This window comes from Haliotis rubra, unplaced genomic scaffold, assembly GCF_003918875.1.
Source record: "Haliotis rubra isolate DU_JTF1 unplaced genomic scaffold, ASM391887v1 Scf331, whole genome shotgun sequence".
NCBI classification, from domain to species: domain Eukaryota; kingdom Metazoa; phylum Mollusca; class Gastropoda; order Lepetellida; family Haliotidae; genus Haliotis; species Haliotis rubra.
Genome location: NW_025767004.1, coordinates 495,801 through 510,412, shown reverse-complemented (window position 1 = coordinate 510,412; position 14,612 = coordinate 495,801). Strand labels below are relative to the sequence as shown.

Genomic DNA, 14,612 nt, shown 5'->3' with positions numbered 1-14,612 from the left:
GGGTGTGCTCCCTCTACTCACTGAAGTATCCCTTGTGTTCTAAAAGGAGGACCATCTTGTCACTACAGTTGCCCAGGAAATGGAAGGTGTTATGTTGAAACTTACCCAACTAAAAGTCCAGCCAGAGACAGGAGAAAACCTGAAAGCCTTCATGGATCTGTACTCACACCAAGATGGTACTTTTGATGGTGTGATTCGACTGATTGGACAGTCAAAACGTTTAAACTTCAAACAGGATGTGTTCTTCAATTCACTCATTGATGTAATTGTGAAATATATTGACAAAAGGTTTGAATGTTTCAGTCAAGCTCCACTGAAATACTGTACTTCAAAGTACTAGACTGCCTCTGTGGTGTAGTGGTTAGAGCGTCCCCCCAGAGAGCGGAAGGTCACGGGTTCGATCCCCGATCGCGTCATACCAAAAGATGTTAAAATATGGTACTTGTTGGTCCCTACCTGGGACTCAACATTAATGGGTACATCAAGGACTGGTCAGCTCAGAGTCAGTATAATGTGTCTGAGTGGGGTATTCATGCTTCACTGCGGCATGGTATCTCAGTGGGCTAGCACTATAAAACCAGCTTCGGTCTGGGCTAGTACAAGCAGCCGCACATACTAGTGGTGATCTGATTAATTGAAATAATCGAAGATTGGTCGCAGTCGCTAAACGACCAAGTAATCGATCATGTTTTCTCATAATCGAACACAAACAATTCTGGAACACTTGTTTTCATCAACAATATTTTTCACAAGGTTGGTTTTGTCTGTTACATTCCATAAGCACTACCGGGGCGGTGGGGTAGCCTAGTGGTTAAAGCATTGGCTCGTCACGCTGAAGACCCGGGTTCGATTCCCCACATGGGCACAATGTGTTAAGCCCATTTCTGGTGTCCCCCGCCGTGATGTTGCTGGAATATTGCTAAAAGCGGTGTAAAACCAAACTCAGTCAGTCAGTCAGTCATAAGCACTACCAGCTCGTTCCAAGTCATGATTGAATTATCTTAAAGACACCAAGAGATTTATGTTCCTATGTTCTATATGAAAAAATAATAACAATTATTACCTGCAAAGCAGAAATAAGTCCAGTAAACATTAACATCAAATACCATGTTGATTTATTCTTTCATTATAACATCATCACAACTATGTAAAAAAAATCAGGGCAAGTGGAAAATTAGTCAGGGCAAGTTACATATGTTATATTTGGGATTACACTTTCTTAGTAAAGTACAGATTCTAGTACTTTTTTGGGTTGAGTCCCATCCGGGATTTGAACCCACACCCTCAGAGTCAGGCACCTAATCACCAGCACACAAAGTCAGACGCCTAGACCGCTCAGCCACCGCGGCTTCCACAAAATGGAAGTCGGACAACTAGAAAACTAGAAAAAACCAAAAAGTACTAGAATCTGTACTTTACTAAAGTGTAATTCCAAATATAACATATGTTACATTTGACCACTTTCTAAAACGGCATTGTGTATTTCAGGGCAAGTTACATTTAAAAAAAAATTGAACCCTGATTTACTTTCAAGTCCTAGTGTACTTTTTATTTTGCACAAAGGTACTTTTTTCCTCTGGGTCACACCCTCATTCCTTGTGTCGATAAATCCTGTGAAGTCTTTGTATTTATAACATGGTATTGGGGTATTTCGTTCCTACTCACATGTACATTTCTTGTCTGGTGTGAAGTGTTGACAGATCATGGTGTTCACTGGCAATATTTATTTCATCAAATTTTGGGTCATATAGTAATTTTAAAGAAAGGTTTATTCTGAAAATATGTTCACTCGCAGGTATCAACATCAACCGCGGTTTGCTGGCCCTGGGTAACGTGATCAGCGCCCTGGGAGACGACAGTCAGAAGAGGAACCACATTCCTTACCGAGACTCCAAACTCACTCGTCTGCTGCAAGGTAGGTAACAACTGGAAGCTGGTGTTTGTGGCCAGATTCCATCTGTTACAAAACTCGTTTCACAGTCTTGATTGTGTAGTGAAGTTCTGAGGTAACCCTGGAATGGATTGACTCAGGGACTTACTGACAGTGACCCAATACTGAGGAAACTGCTCATAATATGTATCACTGGTTCATGTGGTCCAGATTTCATTATTTGCTGGTTGTTTAACAACAACACAATACATAGAATACATCACCAGAACAACTGGAAACGGCTAAAGTGTTCACAATAGACAAGCCGATATAATGTGCCACGTGTTCACCTCTGTCAGACTCGCTGGGCGGCAACAGCCACACCCTGATGATCGCCTGTGTCAGCCCTGCCGACTCCAACATGGAGGAGACCATCAACACACTGAGGTACGCTGACCGTGCGCGGAAGATCAAGAACAAGCCCATCATCAACCGAGACCCCCAGCAGCAAGAGATCATGCGGCTCAAGTCACTGGTGAGAACATGTCTGGTACCACATTGTGAAATTAGCTTCATGACCCTCCACTGGACAAGTGGCCACATCTCCAGGTCCTGCTGATGACAATATGACTTACACCACCAGGTCCTGCTGATGACAATATGACTTACACCACCAGGTCCTGCTGATGACAATATGACTTACACCACCAGGTCCTGCTGATGACAATATGACTTACACCACCAGGTCCTGCTGATGACAATATGACTTACACCACCAGGTCCTGCTGATGACAATATGACTTACACCACCAGGTCCTGCTGATGACAATATGACTTACACCACCAGGTCCCAGTGATGACAATATGACTTACACCACCAGGTCCCAGTGATGACAATATGACTACACCACCAGGTCCAGATGATGACAATATGACTTACACCACCAGGTCCCAGTGATGACAATAAGACTTACACCAACAGGTTTCAGTGATGACAAAATGACTTACGCCACCAGGTCCCAGTCATGACATTATGACATGTATTTCCAGGTCCAGCAGCTGCAGGTCCAGATGATCCAGGGTGGTCCAGGGGACGTGACTGTAACAGTCAAACAACAGTCAAGGTAAGACCTGAAGTATATCTTTTTGATTACCTTTTCAAAGAAATATGGCAAAATTTCCTGACCCTTTTTCTGACCTTGAAAACATACTATTATTCGAGATGGTAATCTGAAATGTTTACAGCTGGTCTCTTGCAAACTCCCCAACCGCAAGGAAATGATCGTATAAAACTGTACAATTTATTATAAAATTTCCAATTTTGTCTTTGTGAAAGAGAACTGAAAGCCTGAACATTGAGGTAACTGTCGACTGCTGTCATGAACTGCTTTTTATTTAACAGATGATTATTGTTTCTGTTGTCCAGCCCTGTCAACAGCAGCAGCACAGAATACAAGACCATGCTGGACAGAACGAAACTGTTGGAGGTGGGCATTTTGTTGTAGTCCTTATAATGCTATAATAATAACAGTAAGATGCACTTGACAAAAGTATCTCTTTGACGATGTCAGCATTTTGATAATGAGGTTTTCAAGGTAGATGTAGGTACATCTGAAACTGGTGGAGTTAAGTTTTTGTATCCAACATTGAGCATGATTCCTTCCCCTATATTGTTGGTCACTGGTTTGCTTGGTCCATACTACCTACAGGCAACTGTTGCACTCACTGATACATACAGAAGTACATGCATCACTCACTCACTCACCCATGTCTGACCCTCAGGAGGAGAACACCAAACTGACAAAGGAGCTACAGTCGTCAGTGGATCAAAACACCATCAACCTGGAACGGTCCATCAAGTTAGAACTGAGCAGGGACAAACTGAGGTCGAAACTCCGGGAGTTCAAGTCACACACGGGGTAAGCAACAGCAGTAGCTGGTTGTGATGGTGATGAGAACAGTTTCAGCTAAAAAATGAAGGGCAACAAGTTAGAGGTTACTTTATCCATTATCAGTGAAAGTGATGAAGCTTACATCTTTTGGGGTTTGCTGACAATTACTGGAAAAGTCCTGCTTTGAATTTGTTTTCTTTAGAAACTTACTCCCTCTGTTACTGAAAAAGAACCTCAAGGGTTGTAAGCTAGTACAAACACAAGGACACAATGTGATATGTCCTAAGGAATGCAGTATTTGCCAAGCTAGTCAGTCAACAGCCTGATATCTTCTCTCCATATCACTCACACTGGTCAAAACTGACTTAGAGAAATCAACTAGTCACTCGAAGTTTTCATTGGTCTTAGCATAACAGCATAGTGTCCCTCTCACTCCCTGCGTGTGTGTACAGAAGGCCTAATGATGGAGTAGACAAGAGCTCATGTCCATTTGTATTTTCTGAGATAATTATGATTTTTGAGTGTTTCTCTACTCATTACACAGAGTGGACTTTGAGCTGCTGAGTCAGAGCATCGATGCCGACAGCAACCCCCCAGATGAGGGGTGAGTTGGAGAAGCTGCGGAGACTGGCAGACAACGTAAGGACAGATGTGAGTAACAGCTGTACCTCTGTTGTGTATTTATTTATTATAGGATATTTATATAGCTCACATATCCACGCACTAGTGCATGCTCAAGGCGCTGGTATTTTTTCCCTCGATCATTGGATGTCAATCTCAACGGCACATCGCATTATCAATCTCAACTACCTGGGGAGTATACAACTCTTGCAGCCACTAGGCGCACCGAGTTATTGTGGCGTTATCCTAACGAAGTACCCATTTACAGCTGGGTGGACTAGGACACATAGTCACAGTACTTTGTCCATGTTCACTGCATGTTGCTGTACCCGCAACTAGGTGTTTGCACGTATTCATGTGGCCACCATCTGGTCAAATACCAACGGATTCGTGGGTTCTTTTAAGTGCACAGGGTTGTGTACTGTACACTAAGGGTTGTGACAACACTGAAAGAGTCTGCACACAAAGTTGACTCCAAGGTTTTTTACACCCAGTCACAGGTGGGCTCGATCCCGACACCTCAACCTCGCTGGATCACTAGCCTGGCGCCTTAGCCAGCTCGCCCCATAGTAGTTTCTGTGTACATGTAGGTGTATGTCTTCAGTCAGTTGTTTAACTAAAAAGTCTGGTATACTATTATATGTGGCATGAACTAAAATTACAGTTTTCCTGTGTGGATATTACACATATTTCTGTCTTTCTGTGTTTCAGTCAGAGGAAGAACGAAGTGATGACTTGATTGATGAATCCCTTGAGCCTGAGGTAGGTATCTACTTGTCTTCCAGCTGGGTGTGACAATGGGGCCATTTAGTTTTTCTTGCAGGAGAGGTTACAGCTTATGGTATACCTCTTCTCATTGGATATTATATTCCAGTCTCACTTGAAAATATTCCATTGTTTGCTACTGCAGTGGGAACTGGGTTCCACGGACCTGAAATATCAGGTGACAATAATTAGAAGCTACAACTTTGACAAACATTTGTAGGTGGGACTCTTCTCTTTGTATATTTGTTTTGAGCATGACTACTGTAGGGAGTTGTACAAATGAATTGTTTGAATGCTGCCACCATTCCTTTATGGTGTATTTTCCAAGGCTATTTGATCTGTGATCTGTTTACTAAGTCTGACTTCCGGTATTTCCTCGCTGTATGTATGCATTGACATTTTTACATCTTTTATCATTGGCAGGATGACGACGGAGAGGCTCTGCCGTCGACACCAGACAGCCGCGCCATCTCCACACAGCATGTGTTGAAACAAGCTCAGATGAACAGGGAGCTTCAGGAGCTGAACCGACTCCTGGCCAAGAAGGAGGAGCTGGCGTCTCAGATGACGGACAACGATGGCAAGATGGAGACCATGAAGAAACACTATGAGGTCAGTTGAATGGTTCATTGTTTGAAATGTGACAGGTCCCTGAGGTTAGTGGACACCATGGTGTTCAGTGATGGGTGAGACTGATGTCAGTAGAACTCCATTGATGTTCAGTGTTTGGCAGGGCCTAGATGTCAGAACACATGTGTCTGACTGTCCTATAACGATGTACTCCAGACATGTGTCTGTCTGCCCTATAATGATGTACTCCAGACATGTGTCTGTCTGTCTGTCCTATAACAATGTACTCCAGACATGTGTCTGTCTGTTCTATAACAATGTACTCAAGACATGTGTCTGTCTGTCTGCTCTATAACAATGTACTCTAGACATGTGTCTGTCCTATAACAATGTACTCTAGACATGTGTCTGTCCTATAAAAATGTTCTCTAGACATGTGTCTGACTGTCCTATAAAAATGTTCTCTAGACATGTGTCTGACTGTCCTATAACAATGTACTCTAGACATGTCTGTCTGTTCTATAACAATGTACTCAAGACATGTCTGTCTGTTCTATAACAATGTACTCAAGACATGTCTGTCTGTTCTATAACAATGTACTCAAGACATGTGTCTGTCTGTCTGTCTGTCTGTTCTATAACAATGTACTCTAGACATGTGTCTGACTGTCCTATAAAAATGTTCTCTAGACATGTGTCTGACTGTCCTATAAAAATGTTCTCTAGACATGTGTCTGACTGTCCTATAACAATGTACTCTAGACATGTCTGTCTGTTCTATAACAATGTACTCAAGACATGTCTGTCTGTTCTATAACAATGTACTCAAGACATGTGTCTGTCTGTCTGTCTGTCTGTTCTATAACAATGTACTCTAGACATGTGTCTGTCTGTCCTATAACGATGTACTCCAGACATGTGTCTGTCCTATAACAATGTACTCTAGACATGTGTCTGTCCTATAACAATGTACTCCAGACATGTGTCTGTCCTATAACAATGTACTCCAGACATGTGTCTGTCTGTCCTATAATGATGTACTCCAGACATGTGTCTGTCTGTCCTATAACGATGTACCCCAGACATGTGTCTGTCCTATAACAATGTACTCTAGACATGTGTCTGTCCTATAACGATGTACTCCAGACATGTGTCTGTCCTATAACAATGTACTCCAGACATGTGTCTGTCTGTCCTATAATGATGTACTCCAGACATGTGTCTGTCTGTCTGTCCTATAATGATGTACTCCAGACATCTGTCTGTCTGTCTGTCTGTCTGTTCTATAACAATGTACTCTAGACATGTGTCTGTCTGTCTGTCTGTTCTATAACAATGTACTCTAGACATGTGTCTGTCTGTCTGTCTGTCCTATAACAATGTACTCTAGCTGTCTGTCCTATAACGATGTACTCCAGACATGTGTCTGTCCTATAACAATGTACTCTAGACATGTGTCTGTCCTATAACGATGTACTCCAGACATGTGTCTGTCCTATAACAATGTACTCCAGACATGTGTCTGTCTGTCCTATAATGATGTACTCCAGACATGTGTCTGTCTGTCTGTCTGTCTGTTCTATAACAATGTACTCTAGACATGTGTCTGTCTGTCTGTATAACAATGTACTCTAGACATCTGTCTGTCTGTCTATATAACAATGTACTCAAGATGTACTCAAGACATGTGTCTGTCTGTCTGTCTGTCTGTTCTATAACAATGTACTCTAGACATGTGTCTGTCTGTCCTATAACGATGTACTCCAGACATGTGTCTGTCTGCCCTATAATGATGTACTCCAGACATGTGTCTGTCTGTCTGTCCTATAACAATGTACTCCAGACATCTGTCTGTCTGTCTGTCAGTCTGTCTGTCTGTCTGTCCTATAACAATGTACTCAAGACATGTCTGTCTGTTCTGTAACAATGTACTCAAGACATGTGTCTGTCTGTCTGTCTGTTCTATAACAATGTACTCTAGACATGTGTCTGTCTGTCCTATAACGATGTACTACAGACATGTGTCTGTCTGTCCTATAACAATGTACTCAAGACATGTGTCTGTCTGTCTGTCTGTTCTATAACAATGTACTCTAGACATGTGTCTGTCTGTCCTATAACGATGTACTACAGACATGTGTCTGTCTGTCCTATAACAATGTACTCTAGACATGTGTCTGACTGTCCTATAACAATGTACTCTAGACATGTGTCTGTTCTGTAACAATGTACTCAAGACATGTGTCTGTCTGTCTGTCTGTTCTATAACAATGTACTCTAGACATGTGTCTGTCTGCCCTATAACGATGTACTCCAGACATGTGTCTGTCTGTCCTATAACGATGTACTCCAGACATGTGTCTGTCCTATAACAATGTACTCTAGACATGTGTCTGTTCTGTAACAATGTACTCTAGACGTGTGTCTGTCTGCCCTATAACGATGTACTCCAGACATGTGTCTGTCTGCCCTATAACGATGTACTCCAGACATGTGTCTGTTCTGTATCGATGTACTCCAGACATGTGTCTGTCTGTCTGTCCTATAACAATGTACTCCAGACATGTGTCTGTCTGTCCTATAATGATGTACTCTAGACATGTGTCTGTCTGCCCTATAACGATGTCTCCAGACATGTGTCTGTTCTATAACAATGTACTCTAGACATGTGTCTGTCTGTCTGTCTGTTCTATAACAATGTACTCTAGACATGTGTCTGTCTGTCCTATAACAATGTACTCCAGACATGTGTCTGTCTGTCCTATAACAATGTACTCAAGACATGTGTCTGTCTGTCTGCTCTATAACAATGTACTCTAGACATGTGTCTGTTTGCCCTATAACAATGTACTCTAGACATGTGTCTGTCTGCCCTATAACAATGTACTCTAGACATGTGTCTGTCTGTCCTATAACGATGTACTCCAGACATGTGTCTGTCTGCCCTATAACAATGTACTCAAGACATGTGTCTGTCTGTCTGCTCTATAACAATGTACTCTAGACATGTGTCTGTCTGCCCTATAACGATGTACTCTAGACATGTGTCTGTCTGCTATAAAAATGTTCTCTAGACATGTGTCTGACTGTCCTATAACAATGTACTCTAGACATGTGTCTGTCTGTCTGTCTGTTCTGTAACAATGTACTCTAGACATGTGTCTGTCTGCCCTATAACGATGTACTCCAGACATGTGTCTGTCCTATAACAATGTACTCTAGACATGTGTCTGTTCTGTAACAATGTACTCTAGACATATGTCTGTCTGTCCTATAACAATGTACTCCAGACATGTGTCTGTCTGTTCTATAACGATGTACTCAAGACATATGTCTGTCTGTCCTATAACAATGTACTCCAGACATGTGTCTGTTCTGTAACAATGTACTCTAGACATGTGTCTGTCTGTCCGTATAACGATGTACTCAAGACATGTGTCTGTCTGCCCTATAACGATGTACTCCAGACATGTGTCTGTTCTGTATCGATGTACTCCAGACATGTGTCTGTCTGTCTCTATGTACTCCAGACATGTGTCTGTCTGTCTGTCCTATAACAATGCACTCAAGACATGTGTCTGACTGTCCTATAACAATGTACTCTAGACATGTGTCTGTTCTGTAATAATGTACTCTAGACATGTATCTATATCTGTCTGTTCTGTGTTCCAGCTCTCGGTGAAGGAACTGGAGACAGAGATTACAGATCTGCAGAAAGAGAAGGAGAATCTCTCCCACGCCCTGATGGATGCCAAGATGAACTCAGCAGCCAACAAGTAAGTCCTGTAGCTTGGAGGGTACAATCTATACTACTTCTGGTGTTTGTATGATATATGTTGATGCTCTATATTCAGTCACATGTATGTTGCTGTAAGTGCTGTAGCTTGGAGGGTACAATCCGTACTACTTCTGGTGTTTGTATGATATATGTTGATGCTCTATATTCAGTCACATGTATGTTGCTGTAAGTGCTGGAGGCCTGTACAGCTGTGTGTCTGTAAGTGCTGGAGGCCTGTACAGCTGTGTGTCTGTAAGTGCTGCAGGCCTGTACAGCTGTATGTCTGCTGTGTTAAGTGCCGATGGTCTGTGCAGCTGGTGTTCTGTAAGTGGAAGTGCTCTGTAAGTGCTGGAGGCCTGTACAGCTGTGTGTCTGTGCCGTGTAAGTGCCGATGGTCTGTACAGCTGTGTGTCTTCAGTGGAATTGCTCTGTAAGTGCTGGTGGCCTGTACAGCTGTGTGTCTGTAAGTGCTGGAGGCCTGTACAGCTGTGTGTCTGTAAGTGCTGGTGGCCTGTACAGCTGTGTGTCTGTAAGTGCTGGAGGCCTGTACAGCTGTGTGTCTGTAAGTGCTGGAGGCCTGTACAGCTGTGTGTCTGTAAGTGCTGGAGGCCTGTACAGCTGTGTGTCTGTAAGTGCTGGAGGCCTGTACAGCTACAGCTGTACAGTGTGTGTCTGTAAGTGCTGGAGGCCTGTACAGCTGTACAGCTGTGTGTCTGTAAGTGCTGCAGGCCTGTACAGCTGTGTGTCTGTTAGTGCAGGAGGCCTGTACAGCTGTGTGTCTGTAAGTGCTGGAGGCCTGTACAGCTGTGTGTCTGTTAGTGCAGGAGGCCTATACAGCTGTGTGTCTGTAAGTGCTGGAGGCCTGTACAGCTGGAGGCCTGTACAGCTGTGTCTGTAAGTGCTGGTGGCCTGTACAGCTGTGTGTCTGTAAGTGCTCTATAAGTGCTGGAGGCCTGTACAGCTGTGTGTCTGTAAGTGCTGGAGGCCTGTACAGCTGTGTGTCTGTAAGTGGTGGAGGCCTGTACAGCTGTGTGTCTGTAAGTGCTGGAGGCCTGTACAGCTGTGTGTCTGTAAGTGCTGGAGGCCTGTACAGCTGTGTGTCTGTAAGTGCTGGAGGCCTGTACAGCTGTGTGTCTGTAAGTGCTGGAGGCCTGTACAGCTGTGTGTCTGTAAGTGCTGGAGGCCTGTACAGCTGTGTGTCTGTAAGTGCTGGAGGCCTGTACAGCTGTGTGTCTGTAAGTGCTGTTAGTGCAGGAGGCCTGTACAGCTGCTGTGTGTGGAGTCTGTGTCTGTTAGTGCTGGAGGCCTGTACAGCTGGAGGCCTGTACTGTGTGTCTGTAAGTGCTGGTGGCCTGTACAGCTGTGTGTCTGTAGGCCTGTGCTGGAGGCCTGGAGGCCTATACAGCTGTGTGTCTGTACAGTGCTGGAGGCCTGTACAGCTGTGTGTCTGTAAGTGCTGGAGGCCTGTACAGCTGTGTGTCTGTAAGTGCTGGAGGCCTGTACAGCTGTGTGTCTGTAAGTGCTGGAGGCCTGTACAGCTGTGTGTCTGTAAGTGCTGGAGGCCTGTACAGCTGTGTGTCTGTGGAGGCCTGTAAGTGCTGGAGGCCTGTACAGCTGTGTGTCTGTGTGTGTCTGTTAGTGCTGGAGGCCTGTACAGCTGTGTGCTGGAGGCCTGTACAGCTGTGTGTCTGTTAGTGCTGGAGGCCTGTACAGTGTGTGTCTGGAGGCCTGTACAGTGTGTCTGTGTGCTGGAGGCTGTACAGTGTGTGTCTGTAAGTGCTGGTGGCCTGTACAGCTGTGTGTCTGTAAGTGCTGGAGGCCTGTACAGCTGTGTGTCTGTAAGTGCTGGAGGCCTGTACAGCTGTGTGTCTGTTAGTGCTGGAGGCCTGTACAGCTGTGTGTCTGTTAGTGCTGGAGGCCTGTACAGCTGTGTGTGTCTGTATAGGCTGTCAGGCTGTGTCTGTGTGTTAGTGCTGTTAGCTGCTGGTGGCCTGTACAGCTGTGTGTCTGTAAGTGCTGGTGGCCTGTACAGCTGTGTGTCTGTAAGTGTCTGTAAGTGCTGGAGGCCTGTACAGCTGTGTGTCTGTTAGTGCTGGAGGCCTGTACAGCTGTGTGTCTGTTAGTGCTGGAGGCCTGTACAGCTGTGTGTCTGTAAGTGCTGGAGGCCTGTACAGCCAGTGTGTCTGTTAGTGCTGGTGGCCTGTACAGCTGTGTGTCTGTTAGTCCTGGAGGCTGTACAGCTGTGTGTGTGTCTGTAAGTGCTGGAGGCCTGTACACCTGTGTGTCTGTGCTGAAGTGCTGGTGGCCTGTACAGGCCCTGTGGCCTGTACAGCTGTGTGTCTGTAAGTGCTGGTGAGCCTGTACAGCTGTGTGTCTGTAGTGCTGGAGGCTTGTACACCTGTGTGTCTGTAAGTGCTGGTGGCCTGTACAGCTGTGTGTCTGTAAGTGCTGGAGGCCTGTACAGCTGTGTGTGTCTGGAGGTCTGTACAGCTGTGTGTCTGTTAAGTGCTGCTGGAGGTTCAAGTGCTGTACAGCTGTGTGTCTGTGTCTGTGTGTCTGTAAGGCCTGCTGCAGGCTGTAGTGCTGGAGGCCTGGAGGCCTGTACAGCTGTGTGTCTGTTAGTGGTGGTGGCCTGTACAGCTGTGTGTCTGGAGGCCTGGGTGTGTCTGTTAGTGCTGGAGGCCTGTACAGCTGTGTGTCTGTACAGGCCCTGTACAGCTGTGTCTGTAAGTGCTGGAGGCCTTTACAGCTGTGTGTGTCACCTGTGTGTCTGTTAGTGCTGGTGGCCTGTACAGCTGTGTGTCTGTAAGTGCTGGTGGCCTGTACAGCTGTGTGTCTGTAAGTGCTGGAGGCCTGTACAGCTGTGTGTCTGTAAGTGCTGGAGGCCTGTACAGCTGTGTGTCTGTAAGTGCTGGAGGCCTGTACAGTGTGTGTAAGTCTGTAAGTGCTGGAGGCTTGTACAGCTGTGTGTCTGTAAGTGCTGGTGGCCTGGCCTGTACAGCTGTGTGTCTGTAAGTGCTGGAGGCCTGTACAGCTGTGTGTCTGTTAGTGCTGGAGGCCTGTACAGCTGTGTGTGTGTAAGTGCTGGTGGCCTGTACAGCTGTGTGTCTGTAAGTGCTGGAGGCCTGTACACCTGTGTGTCTGTAAGTGCTGGAGGCCTGTACAGCTGTGTGTCTGAGGTGCTGGAGGCCTGTACAGTGCTGTAAGTGCTGGTGGCCTGTACAGCTGTGTGTCTGTAAGTGCTGGAGGCCTGTACAGCTGTGTGTCTGTAAGTGCTGGAGGCCTGTACACCTGTGTGTCTGTAAGTGCTGGAGGCCTGTACACCTGTGTGTCTGTAAGTGCTGGAGGCCTGTACAGCTGTGTGTCTGTAAGTGCTGGAGGCCTGTACAGCTGTGTGTCTGTAAGTGCTGGAGGCCTGTACAGCTGTGTGTGTGTACCTGTACAGCTGTGTGTCTGTTAGTGCTGGAGGTGCTGGAGGCCTGTACAGCTGTGTGTCTGTAAGTGCTGGAGGCCCTGTACAGCTGTGTGTCTGTAAGTGCTGGAGGCCTGTACTGTGTCTGTACTGGAGGCCTGTGTGTGTGTCTGTTAGTGCTGGAGGCCTGGCCTGTACAGCTGTGTGTGTCTGTAAGTGCTGGAGGCCTGTACAGCTGTGTGTCTGTAAGTGCTGGAGGCCTGTACAGCTGTGCTGGAGGCCTGTACAGCTGTGTGTCTGTAAGTGCTGGAGGCCTGTACAGCTGTGTGTCTGTAAGTGCTGGAGGCCTGTACAGCTGTGTGTCTGTAAGTGCTGGAGGCCTGTACAGCTGTGTGTCTGTAAGTGCTGGAGGCCTGTACAGCTGTGTGTCTGTTAGTGCTGGAGGCCTGTACAGCTGTGTGTCTGTAAGTGCTGGTGGCCTGTACAGCTGTGTGTCTGTTAGTGCTGGAGGCCTGTACAGCTGTGTGTCTGTAAGTGCTGGTGGCCTGTACAGCTGTGTGTCTGTTAGTGCTGGAGGCCTGTACAGCTGTGTGTCTGTTAGTGCTGTGTGTCTGTAAGTGCTGGAGGCCTGTACAGCTGTGTGTCTGTTAGTGCTGGTGGCCCTGTACAGCTGTGTGTCTGTGCTGGATTCCTGTGGCCTACAGCTGTGTGTCTGTAAGTGCTGGTGGCCTGTACAGCTGTGTGTCTGTTAGTGCTGGAGCTCCTGTACACCTGTGTGTCTGTAAGTGCTGGAGGCCCTGTACAGCTGTAAGTGCTGGAGGCCTGCTACAGCTGTGTGTCTGTTAGTGCTGGAGGCCTGTACAGCTGTGTGTCTGTAAGTGCTGGAGGCCTGTACAGCTGTGTCTGTAAGTGCTGGAGGCCTGTACAGCTGTGTGTCTGTAGGTGCTGGAGGCTGCTGGAGGCCTGTACAGCTGTGTGTCTGTAAGTGCTGGTGGCCTGTACACCTGTGTGTCTGTAAGTGCCTGTACACCTGTGTGTGCTGTATGCTGGAGGCCTGTACAGCTGTGTGTCTGTTAGTGCTGGAGGCCTGTACACCTGTGTGTCTGTAAGTGCTGGAGGCCTGTACAGCTGTGTGTCTGTGTAGTGCTGGAGGCCTGTACACCTGTGTGTCTGTAAGTGTGCTGGAGGCCTGTACCTGCTGGAGGCCTGTGTGTCTGTAAGTGCTGGAGGCCTGTACAGCTGTGTGTCTGTAGTCTGTGGAAGTGCTGGAGGCCTGTACAGCTGTGTGTCTGTAAGTGCTGGAGGGTTGTACAGCTGTGTGTCTGTAAGTGCTCTATAAGTGCTGGTAAGTGGCCTGTACAGCTGCTTGTATCTCAGGATCAGTGAGCTGTAAGCTCTATAAGTGCTGGGGCCTGTACACGCTGCTTGTATCTCCAGGATGCAGGAGCTGCAGAGACACAGATAGGGGAAGTTGAAGAAGAAGATGGTGGAGCAGAGTAAGATGGTGAAGTTGAAGGAGCAGTCAGACAAGCAGGTTCTGAAGCTCAACACAGACATCCAGGTACAACATGTGCTATGTGCTGATTGTCAAGTTGAAACTAAAAACTTAATTGCAAATCAAAAACCAGGTGTGGAGCCAATAAACAGCAAAGAAAGGAGATATTATTAATTCTAAAAATTAGACTACAAAAGTATCACTATGGC

The 14,612-nt window shown here is 46.1% G+C and overlaps 1 protein-coding gene across 1 annotated transcript in view; it reads left to right on the top strand.

The window, feature by feature from the left end:
* LOC124284229 (chromosome-associated kinesin KIF4A-like) overlaps positions 1-14,612 on the top strand; it is a 49,868-nt gene that overhangs the window by 7,959 nt on the left and 27,297 nt on the right. The window contains 11 exon segments of the mRNA XM_046720292.1: positions 1,796-1,915; positions 2,230-2,405; positions 2,921-2,994; positions 3,297-3,357; positions 3,653-3,789; positions 4,307-4,352; positions 4,354-4,413; positions 5,095-5,145; positions 5,572-5,760; positions 9,391-9,494; positions 14,346-14,469. Of these exon segments, the coding sequence (XP_046576248.1) occupies positions 1,796-1,915; positions 2,230-2,405; positions 2,921-2,994; positions 3,297-3,357; positions 3,653-3,789; positions 4,307-4,352; positions 4,354-4,413; positions 5,095-5,145; positions 5,572-5,760; positions 9,391-9,494; positions 14,346-14,469 (1,142 nt within the window).